The 25000-nt window shown below is 41.4% G+C and overlaps 1 protein-coding gene across 1 annotated transcript in view; it reads left to right on the plus strand.

Moving 5' to 3' along the window:
- hpse2 (heparanase 2) overlaps positions 1–25000 on the plus strand; it is a 125802-nt gene that overhangs the window by 49116 nt on the left and 51686 nt on the right. Inside the window, exons 4-5 of the mRNA XM_080449480.1 lie at positions 11824–11997; positions 21472–21643. Coding sequence (XP_080305606.1) covers positions 11824–11997; positions 21472–21643 — 346 coding nt within the window. The remainder of the gene's footprint in view (positions 1–11823; positions 11998–21471; positions 21644–25000) is intronic.

Consider the following 25000-nt stretch of genomic DNA (forward strand, 5'->3'; position numbering starts at 1 on the left):
AGGGCCTTGAGCCCTGGGTCAAGAGCTGTGCATTTGTGGAGGAAATCCTGACAAGCAGAGTGTCTGTCCTGCAGGTTTTCTCTGATGGCAGCCTTGATATTAGTTTTTTCTTTCTTTCTTCCTAGCAGCAGTGGTATTCACAATTGCATAGTTCCGTTTCAAATGAGCTAACATGTTTTGATGTGTTGCCAGCAACATACCCCATCGCGGCGGAACAATGGCGGCACATTGCTATTGTCTTATCCACTTGTCTTTGTTGCATTTCACAAAGAAACCCAAACTGGAGACCTTAATGATAATGGAGTGGTCTTCAAGTTCTTGATTCTGGGCTGCCGTCATGATGGGTTGGGGGGCTAAGCATGCTGTCTTTGTAATGTTCTGTGTATACAGCGTGCTGTGGTGTGATGCGCTCCCTCAATAATGTTCATGTTGTGGGAACTCGGAATTGAAGTTCCACACGTCAAACAAGTCTATGTTTAATTAGATACACAGCTGTACTGAGCCGAACAAAACGGTTTGGTACAAATACATGTACCATTACACCCCTACCTCAGTGTGTTCTCAGTCTGACGACTTAATCGTTGAAAAGGGTGTTCCACAAGGTTTACCTCAATCTTGTTGAGCTTTATGCTGATGCCACTGTTCTTTACTTTAAGACCTTAATTTAGACTAAGCTGACTTCAAAGTAACAAACTTACAGAAAATAAGGAAGTCCTGCAGCATGGTGTTTGGTATGTGACATAGTCTTGCATATTCCTTTTTATATGCATGTTCATTTTGATGATGGTTCTTACTTTGACACGGTTGACTCCTTTAAATATCGCAAGGTGACTCTAATGCTATTTGTCATACGGTGATCGTGAAGTACAGGGCCTTCAGTTAAGTTAAGCCTCAGTCACCAACGTCCGCAATATCAAAGCAAAGAGTACACACACACACACACACACACACACACACACACACACACACACACACACGCACACGCACACGCACACACACACACAGAGTAACACACAGAGTAACACAGACAAACGCACGCACACATCCACACACGCCACACACACTTTCAGTAGATGCAATTTATTGCACTGCTTTGAACTGTTTGTACCTCTAAGGGATGGTTCACAAATATCTCTCTTTAAAGCCCACATTGATTTATTATAAAAAGAACATATGGTTGTCTGAGTTCACTTTAACGCCCAATTAATTGTTTACATTTGAAGTCAGAAAATGAATAATTTCTCAAGTTATATTTCCTATTATAGATTATGCCAATATTGTTTATCAGAACAACACTGACACTTACAGCATTTAAGCCTCTTAACGTTGTGTATAATTCTCTATATAGATTTGTTTTGAGGTGTCCATATGGAACCCATCACTGTTTCATGTATGAATCGCATAATTGGTTGCAGCCTAAATGTAGAAGGCAATTTCACTGGGTTCAGTTCATTTTCAAATGTCTTTATTTTAATTGTCCTTCTTATCTGAAACAGTTTTAGTTCCATGTAGTTCTTCATATCCACTTAAGACATATGCAACATCCCTTTTTTGTCGTTCCCAGACTTTTTAAGTTGAAAGTTGGACGCGGGTCATTCCAATACAAATCTCCATCTGACTGGAATAATCTTCCTCTTTCTCTGAGATCTCTGAGATCACCTCTTTCCACTGCTTCAGGACTTGCTTATTGTCGCATCTTAAAACAACATGTTTATGTTTTTTAATTGTTTGCACTTACAAGACAACGCTGATGTAATTGATATTACATCATTATCACATCATTGATTATCCGGGTCATTGTATTGGATCCCATTTTTGTTTTTTTTCTTGTATAACAGGTGCGTGCGTGGTTGGGAGGGGGTGAGCAAGCTATCTGTATTTGTAGTGGATGTCATCATCATCATAACCTTTATTTAAACTCACAAGTACAATTGAGGGGCAAGGCAAAAAGTACTTCAAACAGTACCTAAACACAGCTAAACTAAAATAAAAAATGAAGAAAATTTAACGTGTACAATCTCAAGTAAAAGTGTTACAAATGTATGATGTGGATGTTTTTGTTATATTTCTGTATTTGTATAGGACCTCCTGGTAAATGAGATGCTACATCTCAAGAGGCTATCCTTTCAATACGTTCTGAGCGAATATTATGCAATACAGGAAGTAGGCCTATGTCAAGTAATGCTTAACTCTCTGAAAAATGTTTCCGCTTCTAAGAGTTGTTTGTGTTTCATCATGACAATGAAAGACTGCTAGAATAGCAGTGGAATTGTGGTGGCATTCTTCTGTAGTCTGTATGTTAATACAATATAACTAGCACATCTGCAGCGGTTGGAGGTGGTGTCCCTACTTTTCCATTGTGACATTGTTACGACCCACCGGGTCTAGGGGAGTAGGAACGCAACAAGGCAAGATGGTTCAAGCCAAACTTAAGCTTTTATTTTCAGACATAATAAATTGTGGTATACAATCAGTGCAATATATATATACAGTGAGGTGCTACTCGTGTCTAATGTGAATAGAGCTGGACAGGAACCAAATCAAAGAACTGAATAAAACAAACAATACTTCCTATAACCACTAGGGAACCCCCAACGCTGGCTACCTGAGTAATACACTCCAAAGAAAACTAAAGAACTTACCCTATACCTGACTACTCTAGTCTGAACTGGGCCAACACAAAAATACAAGGTACTGGAACCTGCCCTCTGAGGTTTTAACACATTAAAGAAGAAATGTAATAGTTACAATACTTGCCCTGGATAACACATTTAGCACGTTAATGTAAGTAGCAACCTGTACAAAGAGAAGGGAATGATAAGGCACATTTGGAAACTCTGACTGCTCCGGTGGGCGCGCTGCCACTAGCCTACTCTAGACTCAGACAGATCACAACTGACAGCGGCCGTGAATGAAGGATTCAGGTCGGCTTTAAAGGGACGGACAGAACGGTGATATTGGAGGGGTGCGGAGTGCTGAGCTTGAAGTGAAGAGCTCCCCACCAATCCTGGAGACGGAGTCGCACCCAGGATCTGCATAACATCAGAGGGAAGACGAGGACGAAGACGGGCGCGCGCACACATAACACAACACAGACAACAGATCCTCTACACTGACGCTCTTATCCGTAACAGACATACAGTAGGGTAGGCTACTACCTACTGGTTGACATGTTTATCTTGGTTCGAAACGCCCTCAACCTCAGATGCCTCTAGGCCAGTTCACACTTGAAAAAGAGACTTTGTCTCAATGTGTTTTTACTGGTTAAATAAAGGTTAAAGAAAATCTAGTACTGCCTAAAGCTCTTAAGAACAATCTAATAATCCCTCGGGCCAAGCAGCCATTGCCTCTTGGATGAGCGGTAGATCTTTTGGTTTGAATCTCGGGTAGGACATAAAACGTACAGATTGGTCTTAATATCACGCCTAGTTATTTTTTGTGCAATTCCTTTGAGGGTGTTTCGCGAAAGTAACACACAAGTAATCCCAGAAGTAATATAACACTTAAAATGTTTACTCAACCATTTCCAGCATGGCGTCCCTATTTGTGGCATGTCATTATTAAAGGCGAAAATTGTAAAAAAAAGAAAATTAAAAAAAAGACATTGGCGAGGCTACACGTTGTGAGCTTGTAAATCGGGCAATATTTCACTATTTGTCAGACCGCGAAGTACATGTACGCATATAGGGGCTTAAGTTGTTAAATAACGTGTGATGTATTACATTTTAAAAGCATCTTCCTCGACACCGTTTATATGATGGAAAGTGAGTTAAAGCCCGGGGCAACATTCATCATTCGCGATCTGAACGTTTGCCACGTGCATCACGCATAAAGCTCCTGTCTAGGCCCAATAAAAAGCCACATTTGGTCCAAAGGTCTGATTTGTAGCCAATTGCTCCCTGTTTGATTTTGCTACTGGCATCGGACCATATGCTTTCCTCCGACATCTGAGCATTAAGTATCATTAAGTATTATTAGCCTACTTATCTTCAGATGTGAACGCCAGCGTTTTTTTCGTTTTTTTTTTCTGGAAAAAAATGAAAATGAAAGAAATCTGATTCTGATTAGCCTGTACTTATATCTTCAGACCCTTCACACCTGAGGACGACTTAAAAAGCTGGGGGAAAAAATGTAAGTGAACAAAACGTCATTTAAACCAATCTGTATAGGTAGAGTATGTCGACGCAATTTAACTAGCATTATCGTCACTGTCGGGTGGAAACCTCATATGTCCAAAACTGTTACTTTTCAGGATTCAATAATTGCAAAAGCCGCAGTTCTACAAGCTCTAAACGTGACGCTTCGCGCCACGTTTCGAGCTTGTAGATCTGCTACTTTCGATGCTTTTGTGTGACTCTGTAGTATGATGAAGTAGGACATTAAAGGGATAGTTCACCCCCAAAAAAAACAATAAACTATTGCTTAGTAACCCCATGGAGACTTGAATTCATGGATATTCTTTTGTGTGGGCATTGCCTCTTGTCTGAGCAGTAGATGTTTTGGTACAATAACATATATACAACTAGTATAACTAGTCAATCTGCAGTGGTGAACTTGGAGGTGGTCTCCCCTACTTTAACACTCAGAAATTAGACCCCGCGTTCGTGTTGTTATGTATAGCTGAGCACCCACTGCCTAAACTAAAAAGGCATCCAGAGGAAGCGCACCTGTTTTTCTTTCTTTAGTTGCTAATTCATTTGTAGATTTCTGTTATTATTACAAAACATACATCACTTCAGCCCTATTATATGCTTTGGCTATTTGAAAATAGACGATCTACAAGTTCACAACGTGTCGCGATGCGATGAAGACTTTTATACATTTGAAACTTGTGAGATGGGACATTCTGCATACTGAGTACTTTTACATTTGGTGTTATACAGGTATATTTTGATGACAATATTTTTTAAACTTTTACTCAAGTACATTTTTAATAATGGACTTTTTACTTAACTTTTCGTAACAGTATATCTGCATTGCGGTATTGATACTTTTACTTGTGAGTACATGTAGGTCTACTTCTTCCATCACTGCCCACGCAGGAGATGATGGGTTCGAATCCCAGGAAGAAGTATAAATCTTATAGATTGCAGCTTTAACCACTTAAAACCCTATCGACCGGAGTGCCCCAGGTCTCTTTGCTCGGTCCGCTCCCTTTTCCCCCTCTGCACCAGATCTCTTCGCCAGAAAATAGCCGGTCACAACGTGCTGTGAGCTTTTAGATCGGCTATTTTGGCTGAGTGTTCGGCCCCAGAGTAGGGACGCCATAGGGTTCATGTGGTTAACAATACATTGTCATCATACTGTGAGTCTGTTTTCTCTCTTCCTCCCCTTATTGTCAGTTAATAAGCTCACCTGGTCGCAAATGTGTGTCTGGGTGGGTCGGGGGGGCATGTTCTGCCAGGTACCAGAGCCGCATATGGTCGTCATCTGTTTCCCGTTGGCCCTAGGAAGTGTGGGTCGGGGGGTCAGGGTAATATTTATGTTTATGGCACGGCTCCAAACCGATCACATTTCAAAACATCTAGTCTGAGGTATTCAGGGGTTTCACTCTTGGAAAATAGAAACACTTGCAGGCTATAGGGATACTTGACTGCACACACGTGCATCAAGCGGTTCACCCACAGATCCATACACTTTGTATCTATCTATGGGCATGTAGGTTTAGTCTACACCAGTGATTTCCCAAAACGGTGTGCCGAGGAACAATGGTCCGCTGTGTGACAAGTCCGGGGGTGCTCTGGGATTTGGTGACAGCCACACGTCATTATTGGGCCGTATGCAGTTAAACAAAAAAATGTTACCTTCTACCTGGCATTCTTATTTTGGACAATTCTATAAATAAATAAAACATTTAAATACAAATGTATCTATTTATTTGTTCACAAATATATGTATATATAAAAACAGCGAAAATAGCCGATCAAAAACCTCACAACACGTCACATTGCAATGCACTGTGAGCTTATAAATTGCTGTTTTTGCTTCTAATACATGTGTGCCACACACACACACACACACACACACACACACACACACACACACACACACACACACACACACACACACACACACACACACACACACACACACACACACACACACACACACACACACACATCTTCAAGGGTACATTTGTAAGGAAATGCAAGGCAAGTGCATTTGTATACAGTAGCACCTTTCAACAACAATTCAAAGTGCTTTACACAAAGATGATAAAAAGAAGAAATACATTAAATTGGACATTTGAATACAATTCAAAATAAGACAAAGAAATAAAACAGAAAGATAAGAGTTTAATGCATAATTCAATTATTCGCCCTATAATTACACTATTGTGCGGAAGAAATTAAATTTAGAAAATAAAAACGGGTAAAAGGCAGTGGCAAACAAAAGGGTCTTCGGCTTTGATTTAAAAGAACTGAGAGTTGTAGCAGGCCAGCAGTTTTCTGGGAGTTTGTTCCAGATATGTGGCGACCTGAAAGCTGCTTCTCCAGGTTTAGTTAATATTCTGGGACAGAAACCAGACATGTCCCAGATGACCTGAGAGGTCTGGATGGTTCATGATGTAGTACAAGATTAGAAATTTATTTTGGCCCTAAATCACTCAATGCCAGTGGTGTAAAGTAACTAAGTACATTTACTCAAGTACTGTACTTAAAGGGATATTTCACTTTCAAAAAAACTTATCATCTACTCAGGCTTTTGTGAGCCCCCCAGACCGTTTTTAAGTTGCTTGATTCAGTATTTAGATATTTGATATTCATTTTATCATACACGCCCCCTTCCTATACAAACCCATTGTAACTTATCAAACTCCATTTTTAACATGTCAGATTAATCGAAAACACTCGTCCTTGGTTCTGGTGACTCACCCTGACCTCCTAATACGCGAGGGGGCCGTGTCTTTTCGATAACTCAATTGTCCTTTTTTTTTTTGGAAAATGAAAGAAATGTAATACAATAAAAAGAAAAGAAAAAAGTAATATCTTTGTATAGGAAGGGGGCGTGTCTGATCAAATGAATATCAAATATCTAAATACTGAATCAAGCAACTTAAAAATGGTCAGAGGGGCTCACAAAAGCCTGAGTAGATGATAAAATGACCCAACGTTTTTTTGAAAGTGAAATATCCCTTTAAGTACAATTCTGAGGTACTTTTACTTTACTGGAGTATTTCCAATGGTCTATACTTTTACTTCAACTACATCTCAGAGGCAAATGTTGTACTTTTACTCCACTACAATTATTTGAAAACTTTAGTTACTAGTTACTTTGCAGATATAAATGATTACATTATCAAACATACATTAACCACTTATACCTAGGCTATTTGAAAATAGCCGATCTACAAGCTCACAACGCGTCGCGATGCGACGCGTTGTGAGCTTGTAGATCTGCTATTTTCAAACATTTAGTACTTTTACTTTTGGTGCTTTAAGTACATTTTGATACCAATACCGTTTTACTCAAGATTTTTTTAAATTTTAAACTGATGCCTCACTCCTGTGTCCGCTGCTGATTTCCATTTTGGAAAACCCTTGACCGCAGTTGTTTTGACCAATATAATTTTTTTTAACACAAATAACTTTGATCATATTAAACTGTAATATAACTGCATAAGTAACATAAGTAATTATATGTAAACTGAACTTTATTTAATTTAACCACTTAATCCCTATTCAAACATTTCCCCCCCAAATAGCTGATGTTAACCCTTTAAGACCGGGAAAGCATAATTTGTGTCATTTTAAGATTTCTTAAAAAATAGCAGATATATAAGCTCATAGCGTGGCACCGAGTGCCACGCTATGAGCTTGTAGATCTGCTATTTTTGAAAAATCGTGAAAATTTGTGCAAATCTTGGAATATATATGTCTAAAGTGAACATTTGTAAAATATTTAGTAATATATATATATATATTTGCACAAAATGTCATGATTTTTCAAAAATAGCAGATCTAAGCTACTCTCGGTGCCGCGCTTGAGCTTGTATATCTGCTATTTTTGAATAGCTAAAGGAATCTAAAATGACAGAGATGCGTTCCCGGATTGAATGGGTTAAAGCTCATATAGATGTTTCCGTTGAAAGCTTTTGGAAACGTTCGGAAACCTTCGCCGAACTGAAATATATCGGCCGGGGCTCAGCTCTTGCCCTCCCAGGTCAGAGGTCAGGTCTGTGGCGATGACAGCAGGTATAAACGTGAGTGACAGAGTCATGTGTAAAAGTACAGCAGAGAGACGGCTGCTCCGGTGCCCTGCAGAGAACAAGCTCCACGGGTGTCCATGATGGGAATATCAGTCTGTTTGGATTCTCACTTTGAGGAACACTGTGGACCTGTGGTTCTCAACCTGTGGGCTAGGGACCACTGGTGGGCCGTGAGTACAGTGAACAAAATATACTTAAATCTACAGACACCTCCAGAGTTAAATTAACACTGAGGATTTTACAATGTAGCATGGGATGGGAGATATCCTTAGGTCTGCATATCACAGTTGCAGTTCACTGAGTCCATTGCTTTGCACTAGTATATGATATGACACACACTAGTGTGAGCACGCACACACACACGCACGCACGTGCACGCACACACGCACGCGCACGTACACGCGTGCGCACACACACACACACACACACACACACACACACACACACACACACACAGGGTTGTTAACTCGGATCAAGGTCTGAGTGGTAAGCACAAGGAACATATGACATCAGATGGAACCTGATGTTTCGTGTTACGTTTTACATGGCAGAATAAAACCTGATCATCAAACGACTCTTCTGCCAATAGTAAAATACAGTTATATATAAAAAATATATCAAAATAAAACCCCACATGGTTGTAAAAAACACTGGCATGGGGGAGGGGGGGGGGGTGGGCCCAAAAGAACAGAACAACTGTTCAGCAATGTAGTTTATAAATAGAGTCAGGGGGTCAATTGATACATTTAGTAGTCCTTAAAGCTGCAGTCCGTAAGTTTCATGTCCGACCTGCATGGGGATTCTCAGTCTCAATCCCCGCTCGGCCTGGGGAGATATTGCACTCATGAGCTTCAGGCAGTACTATTAGTCATCTTACCCTTACACCAGAGTCAAAATGTCTCGATGGGAGCATATAGGGAGACCACCTCCAACCAGTGTGCAGATGTACTAGTTATGTATGTATTAACCCAACTCTGCCATAATAACGTTGGATTCATTACAATATAAAGCTCATTGCAGCTTTAAATTATTTAGGTTTAGGCTATAAACAACACAGTGAGCAGTTCTAGTGTGTGTATAGACATACAGTGCTGATTTCAATTCTGAAGAACAGACAGTTTTTCCCTGCTTTTTCCTCTTCACGCTTTTTGGTCAAACACAGTGGAGCCAATATTTCCCAGATGATTATGTTTTATTTGTTTATTTATTTATTTGAACCACTTTCATCATGGCCACTTTCAACATGGCATCCCTATTTTGGGCATAATGTCATTATAGGCGAATATTTCCCAAATTTTCAAAACATGTACTTTTTGTTCTCCAAACAATTAAAACCTTTCGAAAAATAGTCGAAAGTAGCGGATCTTCAAGCTCACAGCGCGTGGCCTCGGGACGCGCTGTGAGCTCGTATAGATGCCCCGAGTTTGCTTTTGGCCATTTGACAAAGCGTACAGGGCTTAAAGGCATGGTAAGGATAAGGATAATTCCTTTTAACAGGTCGTTCATGAAAGTCCTTGCGGTCTTGTTTCCAATGAGAACCTGTGAGCAATTGGGGTTAAGAGTCTTGCTCAGGGACAAATTTCATATCATCGGCACATATGCTGGGATAGCCTGGAATCGAACCTGGGGCAACCAGGGCTAGCTGGTTCCCTAGGCGGGCTCACTAACCACTCAGCTATGGCCGCCCCAAATGGTGGGGTTCACCCCCCCATTTTTTTCCAATAGATTAGTCACCCCATGGAGACTTGAATTCATGGATATTTTTTCTTTGCATTCCTAAGCCAATCATTTGATGACCAGCGGACCGGTAGGCAGTGGTTCCGGTAGGAGATACAATGGAGACTCTTTGTGTCTCCTCCTCAAATTATTGGTTTAGGAATGCGACAAAAACAAAGAAATATCCATGAATTCAAGTCTCCATGGGGTGACTAATCGAATGAAAAAAAGTCATTTTGGGGGTGAACTATCCCTTTAATGTGCTGCCTGCGATATCAGAGAAAAAAATGTTCTAAAAGTACACGCACGCACGCACGCACGCACGCACGCACGCACGCACGCACGCACGCACGCACGCACGCACGCACGCACGCACGCACGCACGCACGCACGCACGCACGCACGCACGCACGCACGCACGCACGCACGCACACACACACACACACACACACACACACACACACACACACACACACACACACACACACACACACACACACACACACACACACACACACACACACACACACTTTCAGTAGATGCAATTTATCACACTGCTTTGAACTGTTTCTACCTCTAAGGGATGGTTCAGATGACGCACAGATGTCACACATGCTTTAAGTACACCCAGAGGGCTTTCTGGTGTCAGTCAGGTATCTGTTTTAGATCACCGGCCTGTTAGAGAAGTTGATGGTTCTGTTTAAGAAATTGGAACATGATGTAGGTGTTGAGTAGAGACAGGGGTCCCCTAAACAGAGTAAAACAAACTTGGTGACAGACTGTGCCTCTACGTCGCACCACAAAACACAGCACATGACATTTCATGGATTTATGGACTATGCACGGTATGTAATGTTTTTACTCAAAGTGAGAGAGTGGCCGTCTTGTGTAGCGATCAGGAAGCGAGAGAGGGTAACGCACCTAGCAAGGGAGGGTGTTGCAACAGTGTTGCCCAAATATAGGGTCGGGGCTCCCATTTTCGGTCGCGGACCTGTTGTTATGGGTCGAGACTAAATATCCCTTTTTTTTTTTTTTTTTTTTACCTTTCACCTTTACTTTCCAAAAATACTGTCAAGAAATGTTCTGAAACGTGTTGGGATGCGATGCGTTTCAGAAAGGTTTTGTAGTATTATTAGTATAGTTTGGATATTATTGCTACTTTTGAATGTGTATTTGTAAGTTCAGGTCCCAGGAAGACACCAAATGTATATCTTTTGGATTTCAAGCTAAAACATTTGGGATTATTTGACTGACTGACTGACAGACAGACAGACAGACAGACAGACAGACAGACAGACAGACAGACAGACAGACAGACAGACAGACAGACAGACAGACAGACAGACAGACAGATATGGATTAGGCCACAGACGCCTCTTTGATATAATTTTCGATCTCTCTGAGTCTGACCCCAAGCTACACCGTAAAAATCCTCAGTGTTGTACAAATTGAACCTAATGGACCCTGTAGTTAGATGCTGTAGATAGATAGATGGTTCCTAACCATCTATCTATCTACAGCATCTAACTACCATTTAGCTGGGGACCTCCTAGAATGCCCTCAAGGGGGTCCCTGGACCCCACCTCAAAAAACAGTGCTATAGCAGACTAGAGTAAGAATCCAATTCAATCCATTCAAGGGGGTATTTATTGTATGCATTATGATCATTATAATTGTAGTGGAGTAAAGGTATTTTCCTCTGAGATGTAGTGGAGTAGAAGTAAAAGTATAGACAATTGGAAATGCTCCGGTAAAGTAAAAGTACCTCGAAATTGTACTTATAAGTAGAGCACTTGAGTAAATGTACTGAGTTACTTTACACCACTGATTATGAGTGCACTAATCGATTACAAGTGCGGAAGAACCAAAGTTACAACTGCTTTGTGGGTTTCTCCCAGCCAGGTCTTTAGACAAACTGTACAACTTCGCTGAGTGTGCCGGTCTCCACCTGATCCTGGGGCTCAACGCGCTGCACAGGAACCCCGACAACTCCTGGAACTCCTCCTCCACGCTGAGTCTGCTCAAGTACAGCGCCGGGAAGAAGTACAACATCTCATGGGAGCTGGGCAACGGTCAGTACACACAGTGGCTCTACACAGCACTGCTTTCCAAACGGTGGGCCTCGGGACCCATGTTTGGGTCGCGGACCAATTTGTATGGGTCGCGGGTAAACATCCCCTTTTTTCTTTTCCCACATTTAAATATATATATATATTTAAATGTGGGAAAAGAATAAAGGGGATGTTTACCCGCGAATATATATATAAAAAAAACATACTTGTTGCTGTCCGGCAGAAACCAGCTAACTCCATGTTTCCGCTTTTGCATTTTTTATCATAAATCAGTGCTATTGAACACTCTTTACGCCTGTGTGATGGTTAAAAAAAATGTTTACCAATGAAAAGTTTTAAAAAGCGCTTCTGACAAAACCAGTCCACCAAAGGGGGGTGGAGTTAACTGGTTTTGCTGACTCCAGGCTCCACCCCCTTTTGACCTCCAACCTCATTGTGAGCCTGGAGGTCCATTTAGCTGTTCTTCTCAATGATGAACAAAACCTCCTAACTCCACTTTGTTTGTCATTTCCTGAAAAATGAACATTTTGGAGTTAGCTGGTTTCTGCCCGACAGCAGAGATATATTATTTCAAAAGATAATACATGTTTTTAAAGGAGTGAAAATAGCAACACGTTGTGGGTTTGTAGATCAGTTATTTTCACTTGTTTGGTTCCCGAGCAAATGTGTAATTTCTCATTTGGGTCTTGAGCTAAAACGTTTGGGAACCACTGCTCTACAGCACACATCGCCTGTATTGACACTACTATTTGATTGATACCGCTCAGATACCACTGATTACGCTCATTTATCCTGTAATTGGTCCCCACAACCCCTCTGCGCGTTTTGTCGCCAACATATAAATGATCCTTCAGTGTAAATCAGGAGCCGGTCATTATTGAGAAACAAACCCATAAGGTCCTTACACACCGGGGCGAATTCTTCATGCGAATAAATACGTTTTTTTTTTAAACCTTATAAAGTCAATGCAAGCGTCCACATCAGTTTCGCGGAGCGAAAAAGCGTCTTTTAATTATTCGGAACGAGTCCGAATTTTGCGTATATTCGCATATTCGCCGGTGTGTAACCGCCTTGACACTGACAGGGTGATGGAGGACCAGTGCAGTGTTGATTTCGTCGACTAAAACTATGACGAAAAATGTTAGTCGACTACCTTTTTTTACTGACGAAAACTAAACAAAAAGTAAATAAAAACTAAGCTATGACGACTAAAACTAAGACTAAATATATTGACAATTTAAAAACTAGACTAAAATGTTAGGGAGGGACGAGTGGAGAAGAGATCCAGTATAGAACTAAGACAAGTCATTTTATGTTTGGTTGCGCTCGGGTGTTGCACTCGTGTGTGTTGCAGATCTACAGATCGGCTATATTAAGCATGCAACCAAGTGTAAAATCAGCCATTACGACACCATCAAGGCACCGCCAAAACACATTTTATTCGACTAAATCAACTGTAGATTTAGTCAACAATACTCATATGATATTTAGTCGACTAAAACTAGACTAGAACAGTAAAACATTTCAGATGACTAAAATATGACTAAAACTAAATGGAATTTAATTCAAAATACTATGACTAAAACTGAATCAAAAATTCCTGTCAAAATCAACACTGGACCTGTGGTGTAGTGTAGTTACGGCGGACCCCCAGTGCAGGCTATTCAGGACAGGGGGGCCCCACTGGGCGAGTGCAGGCTATTAAGCACACACACAGATTGTGTACACATGTGGACTTGACAAAACGTTTTCAAATAATTGCAGTGGAGTAAAAGTACAATATTTGCCTCTGAGATGTAGTGGAGTAGAAGTAAAAGTTTTGTAACATTGGAACATTGGAAATAGTCCAGTAAAGTAAAAGTACCTCAAAATTGTACTTAAGTACAACCCTTGAGTACATGTACTGTACTTAGTTACTTTACACCACTGAAACCAACGTTAAATGTAGGAAGCTCCTTTCCACCCACAATGACATGCTGGTGAATAAGCCGTTTGGGCTTACAGCTCATAAATGTGAGCTGCTCACTGACTGACAGACACCTAACTGCGTCATCTCTCATCACATGATGAAATAGAGACTTGACATTGGACAACATATCAAAGAAAATATGAAATGATTAATTTGACGGAATTTTGTTTAATAGTTTGTTCAGTGTTTACTGTTTATATCAGACCATTTTAACAAATCCCCTTGTGATGTGTGTGCATTTTTAAGGGTATAGCTATGTCTTTGAACGCAGCTCAGTACTGTTGAGGCGGCAATCTGAATCACCTAGCACTTAGTGGGGGGCCCCACGGACTCTATGCAGGACCCCGAAGCAAGGAGGAGTGGTCTTAATCGCCCTGATGAGGTTTATTTCTCAATAGTGGCGAGCTCATTATCCCACTTATTACACAGCTACTTAATAGATAATTTGACACGAAACATAGTGATTTTGTTGGTTTTAAAAAGGATTTTAACCCCCATTAAGACCTGAAGCCGATTCTACGAATGCCCTCTAAATCAGCAGTTCTCAAACTTTTTCGTAATTCGAAATTACTCAACATTTTTCAAACACTTTCAAGATTTTCCAAAAAGAAATAAATGGCAGATGTGCAAGCTTGTGCGCTTGTACATCTAAAATGACACAGATGCTTTCCCGGCTTTTAATGGGTTAATTGATGATGGTAAAGCAAATAGTCCATTAGGTTATGCCAACGATGTCCGTCCTCTGCGACACGGCCGGCTCACCAAACTCCGCAAAGAAATGCTGCTCAAATATGAACCAAGATTCTGTTACCGCGTTGCCTGTTTCTCACCCCACATGTTTTCAAAAACATTCTTTAGTGTACTGTTGTAGCTGTAAAATGACATCATGTGTTTGTTTACTTGGCCACCATGTTGGATACGGCAAAAACATGCCCTGGGGATTAATACGATCCAGGTGCTCAGTCTATTGATTAGACCTACGTCCATAGCAACGCTTTGTTCTTCATAGCAGCGCTCTGCTATCAAGAAATAACAGACCGCTGAAAGCCGCGACGGCGTGACGGCCTTAAATCCTACACATTGTTGGCCCTTGGTGACCCAGGGCTCTACATTTGGTCCCCTCCTTTTTACCCTCTACACCAAAACTCTTCGAAAATGAAAATAGATGATCAAAATAGTAGCTGTTAGTTTGTGGGGAGCACAGCAGTTGCCTACTGTAAAACAGACCCTCCAGAAAAATGCGATTATGCGATTGCAGAATTTACCGCATAATCAGCAAAATGGTGCATAATTATGCAGGGCTAACGTTTTTTCAAAAAGATTGCATCGCATAATATGCGCATCGCATCGCATAATATGCGTTTCGCATCGCATATTTTGCAACTTTTCACATTTCGCATTTTTCGCATTTTTCGCATCGCATATTCCCGCATATCGCATATTCCCGCAAAAAAAAAGCAGACGTCACCCATTGGTTTCTACAGACCCTGTAATTCAGCTAATTCAAATCCACCATCTTGGATTTCCGGTTGCGAATAATCTAATGCTATTGGGTGGAAGGGTGGGTCTTCACTCAGTAGAAGCCCTTCTTTATAATTCATTTTCATATTTTGGGAGTATATTGTAAAAAAAATAACGCATATCCTCCTATAATTATAGAAACCTCTGTCTGTCTGTCACAAAAACGCCCGGTTCTCCTCAGTGGCTGGACCAATTGATCGGAATTTGCACACAGCCATTGACCATTACCATGTGCACGGTACTGCGAAGCCCGTTTTTTTATTTAACCAAATCTCAGCCGTTTATTAGCGTTTTTGTGTAAAAGACATGGTTAAGGGGCTGCCCAGCTATGGGACGAACTGCCTCCCGGGTTGCCAGATCATGTGCGCATATCCCCCCACGGATGCGTCAACCGGGTATGGACTAGTCATGATAATTGAAAGAAGACTTTAAACTAGTGACTGAAAACATAGTATTTATGAAAATGGTTACTAAGGTACAGTCCGGTCAAATACCAATAGCGACACCTTCTAGGCCATAAATGAGAACCCCTTAGTGGTCAGCTGTGTGGCCCGTGTGCATTTTCAGAGCATACATATTTTAATGATCAAAACATCTGCAATAAAGCTCCTGATATGATTGCGTTCCCGCTTGGATCAATGGAACTAACTTGATATACTTTAAGTTCCTATTGAAAACTTAAAGCGACACTACGTAACTTTTTTTTTATGTGATTTTGTCCGTTCTGTATGGTAGAGTATGTTAATACAATATAACTTATACAATTGGGGAGGTTGTATTTTGTCTCTTCAATTACCAGTGGTAAAGATTTCAGCATTGCGCAGGACACAAGGGTTGAAGTCCGATGTAGAACAGATAAGTTACATTGTTCACTTTTATAGCCAACCTAGTTTTCTGCTTTGTGCAGAGTTAAACAACGGTTACTAAGCCCAAATTAAAGGGTAGAGAGAGGAGTGAGTCTAAGGCATTACTCGTACCAAATGTCTTTTAAGGTGATTTATTTTACTAATAACACATACAATACATTTAGGTAAATAGGTAATAAAACCTGGTAAGAGAGAAAACAAGCAAAGAACATACATAGTATTAAGGATATGACTTCACTCCATTATGAACACATCAGATATACAATCATTTACAATGTTACTTACTATTGATCTCTCACTCTCTTCCAGATGATCAGTGAGTCACTCAAGAACCCATATTCGAGGAACAACCCACGGCCAGTTACTTATTAGAATCTGAGTCTCTGTTCTGAGACCTTCCTAATTTATAAACTTCTCACACAAGGTCCGCCTCTAGCAACAGGAAGTTCCGGTTACCCACAAAGCCTTGCGATTCCTTGCCATTTCCTGTCACAGTGGAGCCAGACTGCATTATGCAGTCAAATCAGTTGCTTTGTTCTTACACAAAGCTTTTGTCTCTTATCTAGAAAGCTACCCCCGCTCGGAGTTGCTATCTCTTTTGTTTAGAAACCCCTCACCTGATAGCGAGACCTGTTCCCTGTCTTCCACGCAAAGGCCTATTGTCTCTGGCATGCAAGAACTCTTTGAAGCTCAGGAGCACAGCAGGGAGCCTGCCTCTGCCCACTCTGTACCACTAGGCTCACCTCAAACAGTACATGTTTGCTAACTCCTGCAGGACAATAAAAGCACATTGCTGTTGCACCAATAATAATACACAGTTATCTTTCATAATCATGGATTATTCCACATACATAGTGCTGCTTTAAAGTATACTATGAAAACCTTTTTTCAAGGTTGTAACCACTTGATCCCCACGCATCGCTATTCTGGGGGTAACGTTGACCAAAAATAGCAGATGTACAAGCTCCCAACACGTGGCGTTGCGATGAATTGTGAGCTTGTAGATGGGCTATTTTTCGGAGGGACAGCGAGTGCATTTGAGCTGCCGACGGCGGAGCAGCGGGATGCCGGCGGCGGAACGGCAGGTGCCGGGAGGCGGGGCGGCGGCAGCAGCAGCAGCGGCGGAGCGGCAGCTTCCTATGCCTAAACCAGTTCCGCGGCAGTTCCGCGGCAGCTTCCGCTGCCGGAAAATGCACTCGCTCCTTCTGATTTTTCTTTTCTTTTCAAAATATTTGTATTAGATTTTTATATTCCCATAAATATGTATTGGCCAAAAATGCACTGTTACCGCCGTTACACACCGGCGAATATGCGAATATACGCAAAATTCTGACTCGTTCCGAATAATTAAAAGACGCTTTTTTCGCTCCGCGAAACTGATGTGGAAGCTTGCATTGACTTTATAAGGTTTTAAAAAAAATTGTATTATTCGCATGAAAAAAATGGCCCCGGTGTGTAAGGACCTTTAGTATGCTTTGACAAAAGTTCAAATTGACAATTAACATACTTTTTGAAAAATACATTATGTTTTCACTTCTGGTGAAAACATAACATTTTTTTCACCCTTCATTAATGTTATATTATCTTTAAAATCGTAGTGTTTTGGCAATGATTTGGGGGCCCACAATGCAATATCCTCAGGGACCACCAGTGGGGACCCCCGGCCCATAGGTTGGGAACCTCTGACCTAGAGTGACAAGTCTAGCAAGCAGTGGTGGGAAAAGTACTCTTTTTTTTAACTAAAAGTATCAATACTGCAATGAAATGCTCTGTTACAAGTAAAAGTCCGGAATTCAAAATATACTTGAGTAAAAGTACAAAAGTATTGGTATCAAAATGTACTTAAAGTACCAAAAGTAGAAAGTACTCATTATGCAGAATGTCCCATTTCACAAAGTTTTCAAATGTATAAAATGCATAACAATATTTTGAAAATAGCAGATCTACAAGCATCGCGACGCACTGTGAGCTTGTAGATCGTCTATTTTCAAATGGCAGAAATGTACAGTATGTTGAGCTGAAGTGGTTTTGTAATAATAATCGAAATCTACAAAGTAACTAGTGACTAAAGTTTTCAAATAATTGTAGCAGAGTAAAAGTGCAACATTTGCCTCTGAGATAATGGAGTAGAAGTAAAAGTGCTGAAAATTGGAAACACTCCAGTAAAGTAAAAAAAAAAAAAAACTCTAAACTGTACTTAAGTGCAGTACTTGAGTATGTGTACTTAGTTACTTTACACCACTGCCAGCCAGCAGTGAGGCAAGGGTTAAGGAGTGAGTGGGCCGGGTCTCGGGGATAAAAGGGACAGGCTATATAGTCCACATGTCATACTAACCAGCTGTGTGTCTGCCGCACGGCAACGCTCAAAGGCTTCCCCTCCAGCACATCACTTCACATTTTCATTTCATTTCGTCTGCGATAAAGCTCCTGATAGGAACTCCCCGATGGCAGCCGAAGCCTTTAAGAGGCATGCAGAATGCACAGGGAGTGGGCCATGTGTAGCCATTTGGTGTAGGAGTTGAACCGTGGCGATAGTCATGATTTAAAGGAAGTTATCCAGAGCGAGTGCAGACAGAGCGTGAAGTTAAAGGGGCCGGGGGAGATTCTGTGAGTGAAGATGGTCCAAAAAATCTGATTAGCAGACAACAACGCGCAGTACGACGGCACTTCTGCCAAGAAAAATGGCCACTGAAAGGGGGCATGAAACGCTAGGTTGATTTTGTAGTTTGTTTTCCGGGTTCAGGGTAAAAAAAAACCTTCATTACCGTACACAGTGATGTAAGCAAAGCAGCCGCAGCAGCTGACAAAATTAATACTGGGGTGTGTTAGATTTAGGAGTGCTAATGCGTAAATACTGTTGACTACCGTCTATACATTGGCACGCTTACATCTAACACAACCATTATTAGCTGCAGTCGTGTTGCTAATAACCTGCCATGTTTCACCCTACTGCACATATACCTGTACAGAAATGTACAGGTAAAAACATTTAAATTTACTGTAGCACAAATGTATGCTACACACACACGCACGCACGCACACACGCACGCTCACACGCACGCACACACACATGCACACACAAACACACACACATTTGCCTTTACGTTATACAGTTCAGCCTTAGTTCAAATGCAACCTGACACAAATTCAGTCATCGTACAATAGAATAGCATGACAACATAGGGCCTAAATAAAGCTCATTTATTTTTTCTTCCTTTCGGGGAAACACAGATCCCTGGTGGTGTGTTTTGGGGACTTTGCGGTCCCTCCCTGTGCACTTGGCTTGTTCATAACCCCTCGCTCTGAGGCCATCTGTCAGCGTTACTCCCAATTGCTCAATTATACCTTTTACTACTGGCTGCCGGGCACCGCCTAGGAGAGCCATACTATACTTACACTCCTGGAGTGCTTAATTTAACCACTTTCAACCTGGAGTTTCTATTTTGGGCATGTCATTTATGGGTTCCATTTTCTAAAATCTATCTACAAATTTCAAAAAAAATTCAAACATGTTCAACATTTTTGGGAAAATGCCAGACATTTTGGTGCGACCCGATAGCCGAGTGGTTAGGGTGCGTGCGTACCACATGGTCTCAGATGCCTGACATGTGAGTCACCGGCCAGACCAAATTTTGCTGCAGGTCACTCCCCTACTCTATCTCTGTGCCTTCCTGTCTCTCTCTATTCTTCGTATGACAAAGTGGATAATGTACAAGTGAACCAATTGGCCTCATAATGTACAAATGGATAAATGAACGCTGACATTTTTATTGTGTACAACAACAACCTCTGCGGCTTGTTGTATAAAAACTCAATTTTATGAAACGGATAGTTCCTGTCCTTGATTATGATTGGCTGAGCCGCGCTCTAAGCTGTTGTAAAACGCTCTATAAACACACACGTGTGACCGCGTGTATCAGTGTTTCTGCAGCAAAGGAACTGTTTCAAAATGTCAGATTTGGTTAACATTTTAGGCGAGAAATAGGCAGCGCAGTTGCTCAATATCGCTTAATGTCACATTTAGAACACAACGGCATGTTTACAATAGTCACCATACAACGGCATGTTTACAATAGTCACCATTCTGGACCTTCCATGCATTTGCATAGCAACTTCCTTCCTAGTTTGTGCAGGCAATCAGAGGCTACTTTTGTGTCAAATTAATTATAAAAACATTAATTGGAATCTGTCTATAATTTTCATGTTGTCCTATTTAGTAGCTGTTATATAAACGCAACAGGCTGCCTAGCAATGTCCCTTAGCTGTTCTAAAATCACTGTAAACCAATGGTTCTCCACCTGTCACGTTGACTGAACGCCGTTGAGTGGTCAGATGGGTGGGCTGTACAGCTTTTTGGGGGCCTATTGCCAGTGGTGGAAAAAGTACTCAAATGTTCTACTTAAGTAAAAGTATCAATACTGCAATGTAGAAGTACTTCAAAATTTACTTGAGTAAAAAAGTACCAAAAGTAAAAGTACTCGCAGAATGTCCCATTTCACAAGTTTTCAAATGTATAAAATCGCGACGCATTGTGAGCTTGTGGATCTGCTATTTTCAAATGGCCGAAATGTATATACTGTAGGGCTGAAGTGGTTGATGCATGTTTTGTAATAATAATCAAAATCTACAAAGTAACTAGTAACTTAAGTTTTAAAATAATTGTAGTGGAGTAAAAGTACAATATTTGCCTCTGAGATGTAGTGGAGTAGAAATAAAACGATTGGAAATCGGAAATACTCAAGTAAGGTACAAATACCTCAAAACTTAAGTAAATGTACTTAGTGGGGCGGTACTTAGTGGGGCGGTACTTAGTGGGGCGGCCATAGCCATAGCTGAGTGGTTAGTGAGCCCGCCTAGGGAGCCAGAGGCCCTGGTTGCCACAGGTACGATTCCAGGCCACGCCAGCATATGTGTCGATGAAATGAAATTTGTCCCTGAGCAAGACTCTTAACCCCTAATTGCTCACAGGCCCTCATTGGAAACAAGCCCGCAAGGACTTTCATGAACGTCCTGTTAAAAGGAATTATCCTTATCCTAGTTACTTTACACCACAGCTTTTTGGGGCCCTATCGCGTTACTCACTGTGAAGTTGTGTGAACGTCTCCCCTCCTCCACCAGAACCCAACGGATATCGCAGCATGGTGGGTCGTTCGGTCAACAGCACCCAGCTGGCTCAGGACTACACCGTGCTGCGGACGCTGCTTCAGTCCGTGCGCTACTACCACCGGGCCCACCTCTACGGGCCCAACGCCGGACGGCCGCGGAAAAACGCAATCCTGCTACTGGACGGGTGAGTTGACATACTAAGGGCTATGGGGGGGGCGGGGGGGGGGGGGGGAGTTCAGCCGAAGGGCAAAAAGGTGGTGTAGTGTTGCAGTTTTCCATTCCATGTTAGGTTGGTCCTGTATAGTGGAAAATATGCAACGGGAGATTCTGGACTATCGCTGTGTTTCAAGATGGGAAAGGTGGTGTTGCACTCTGCACACACATGCACACACGTGCAAATGTCCTGCCAGTACCACCCACCCCATCACACACACACTCACACACACACGCACGCACACACACTCACACATGCACGCACGCACTCACACATGCACGCACGCACGCACGCACGCACGCACGCACGCACGCACGCACGCACGCACGCACGCACGCACGCACACACACACACACACACACACACAGGCACGCACGCGCACACACACACACACACACACACACACACACACACACACACACACACACACACACACACACACACACACACACACACACACACACACACACACACACACACACACACACTTTAATGTGTAGCAGTGTTTATGGAGTGTGTAAGTTCCAGCTTCTTAGATCCAGTTAGACTGTCAGCCTAAATAACGTGTCACCTGATTGATGGCGTGACTGCACAATCTCCCACCTGTTCGCTCCAAACGTTCCCCCTAAAGGAAGACCCTCCATCTCTGCTTTGGTATAGTCTTATCTCTAGCCTGCAGCTATATAACAAACAGAAAACAGTGTGTCATGGTCGACGGAGTCAGATCCCCTTTATGGTATTCTTAACCCATTTAAGACCTTAGGCCGATTCTACAAATGGCTTCTGAACTACATTTTTCAAAAACTTTCACGATTTTTCTAAAATGCTGAAGTGATGCGCTGTGAGCTTGTGTATCTGCTATTTTTGAATAGCCTAACGCTAAAATCTGAAATGACACAGATGCTTTAGGCATTTGTGGTTGCTTTAAAATGTTTAGGCAGTTGTATGTTCTCTCCGTTTTTGTCATGCTGTTATTGTGGTATTTTTGTATATGGGGACTACCGACGGAAATGAGCTTCTAGCTAAATCCGGCACGTTTACATGTTTACATCACGTTCATGTATAGACCAATTATTTGTTTACTAACATTGAGACTGGACGCACAGGTGATTGTTTCACGCAATCAATTCCCAACCTGTTGTTTTGGGGTGCGCTGGTTTCAGCACACTCCGTCCCCAACCCCCTCTTGTGTGTTGGCTAGTGAGGCGCGTCCTAGCGAGACCTGACAGAATGGGTTTCATTGATACTGGTTCTTATCAGTGTGACGTCGTCTGTTAAGGGGTCTATAGAATGTTCATTAATGTGCACTAGTCCCGTCTAAATAAAGAGATAAAGAATGTTATACAGCAGGGGTTCCCAAACTGTTCTATGCCAAGGACCCACAAATAGCCATATAGCCTTTAAGTAATTCCACAATACGGGGGCCGCAGCCCCCTCTTGTGAAATGACTTAAATCTTGAAACAGTTTGACAATAATGACATGCCCAAAATAGGGACACCGGTTTTGAAAGCTGTTAAATTGCCAGCCACTGATGTTGTAGAGCTTCCAATAGTGAATCTAACCTGATTCCCAAGCTCATTTTAGGAGTGCACGTGTCTTTGGGGAAAATAAATCACAGCTCCACGGCTATACATACACACCAGATAAAAAATTAATGATGTTTGGCTGACTTTTCAGTCAAAAGGACCTTCCGCGGCAGAGCAATAAACACGGACATATAGGCTTGGATATTGTGGCACACGCACAATTTATGAATGTGATCATGCTGACCATGAGAGAGGTACAGTGGTGGAAAAAGTACTCAAATGTTTTACTTAAGTAAAAGCATCAATATTCAGTCCGCAATTAAAAATGTACTTGAGTAAAAGTATTGGTATCAAAATGTACTTAAAGTACCAAAAGTAAAAGTACAAAAATGTTTGAAAATAGCAGATCTACAAGCTCACAACGTATCGCTTCGCGACACGTTTTTTCAAATAGCTATTTTATTTTTTCATACCTAGGCTATTTTCAAATAGCCTAGGTATAAAATAGGGCTAAAGTGGTTAATGTATGTTTTATAATATAGTAATTTATATCTGCAAAGTAACTAGTAACCAAAGTTCTCAAATAATTGTAGTGAAGTAAAAGTACAATATTTGCCTCTGAGTGGAGTAGAAGTAAAAGTATTGAAAATTGGATATACTCCTGTAAAGTAAAAAATACCTCAAAATTGTACTTAAGTACAGTACTTGAGTAAATATACTTAGTTACTTTCCACCACTGGAGAGGTATATGTCTATCAACTAGACTCACTCTGTAGTCATACAAATGTATGTGTATTTATTCATACTGTATGTATGTATGTAGGTAGGTAAGTAGGTAGGTAGGTAGGTATACAGACAAACAGACAGACAGACGGACATTATTCAGTTGGGAGTATCAATGATCTGAATCCAGTTCAATTGAAATGGGATAGTAATGGTCATGGTCACGGTCTCCTCCTCTCAATGGTTCCTTTGCTTGCTGCAATCTCAGTTGTGCAACGGCACGTCCCTTGTGATTAAAATGAACAGATAATTACTGTAATTTCCTCGGATCGAAGCACCTTCTAATATTTCTCCTTCACCTTCAAATGACCTCTCGTGGTTTTCCCGTGACCATTCCTGCTCGCCACACATTTGCGTCGTGCCATGTTTATGTTATCGTCATTCCGTATTCCTGGATGGATACGGACACAGCATTTCATATTAGATTGCCGATCTCCTATATGTGACGGGCCTTTTTTGTTTTGAAAGCCAGATCTTGGAAGATTGTAGATGAAGATGAGATAGCTATATAGACACGTCTGATTATTGGATGATTATTTCTGTTACAGGCAGCTGGATTCGTTTCTCTCTGTATCTATACAGTGTGCGCTGCCAGAGGCAATTTCTGATCCTCATCGCTGCAGTTATCAGCAGAACTTTGAGAGGTGCCTTTGCTGATAGATGCTGTTACATTCATTGTAATCAATTCCTGACGGCTCTAGAATTTTTAAAGTTAGTTCTGGGACTTATCACCTGGGTGAGAAAGTGTCTGTTTTCAGTGTCTGTTTTCAGTGTCTGTTTTCAGTGTCTGTTTTCAGTGTCTGTTTTCAGTTCAAATGTGGTCCAACAATTAGCTTTTCTTGAACTGTATGTGTGCACCTTATTTGAACAGAACAACACCTGGAGACATTATAGGTGTTCAGTATCTTGTTCAAGGACATTTCACCATGAGCCTGGGCAGTGGTGGAAAAAGTTTTTAAAAAAAAGGTTTTACTTAAGTAAAAGTAATACTGCAATATAGAAATACTCTGTTACAAG

Source organism: Gymnoscopelus braueri, assembly GCF_963280865.1.
Source record: "Gymnoscopelus braueri genome assembly, chromosome: 14".
NCBI classification, from domain to species: Eukaryota; Metazoa; Chordata; class Actinopteri; order Myctophiformes; family Myctophidae; genus Gymnoscopelus; species Gymnoscopelus braueri.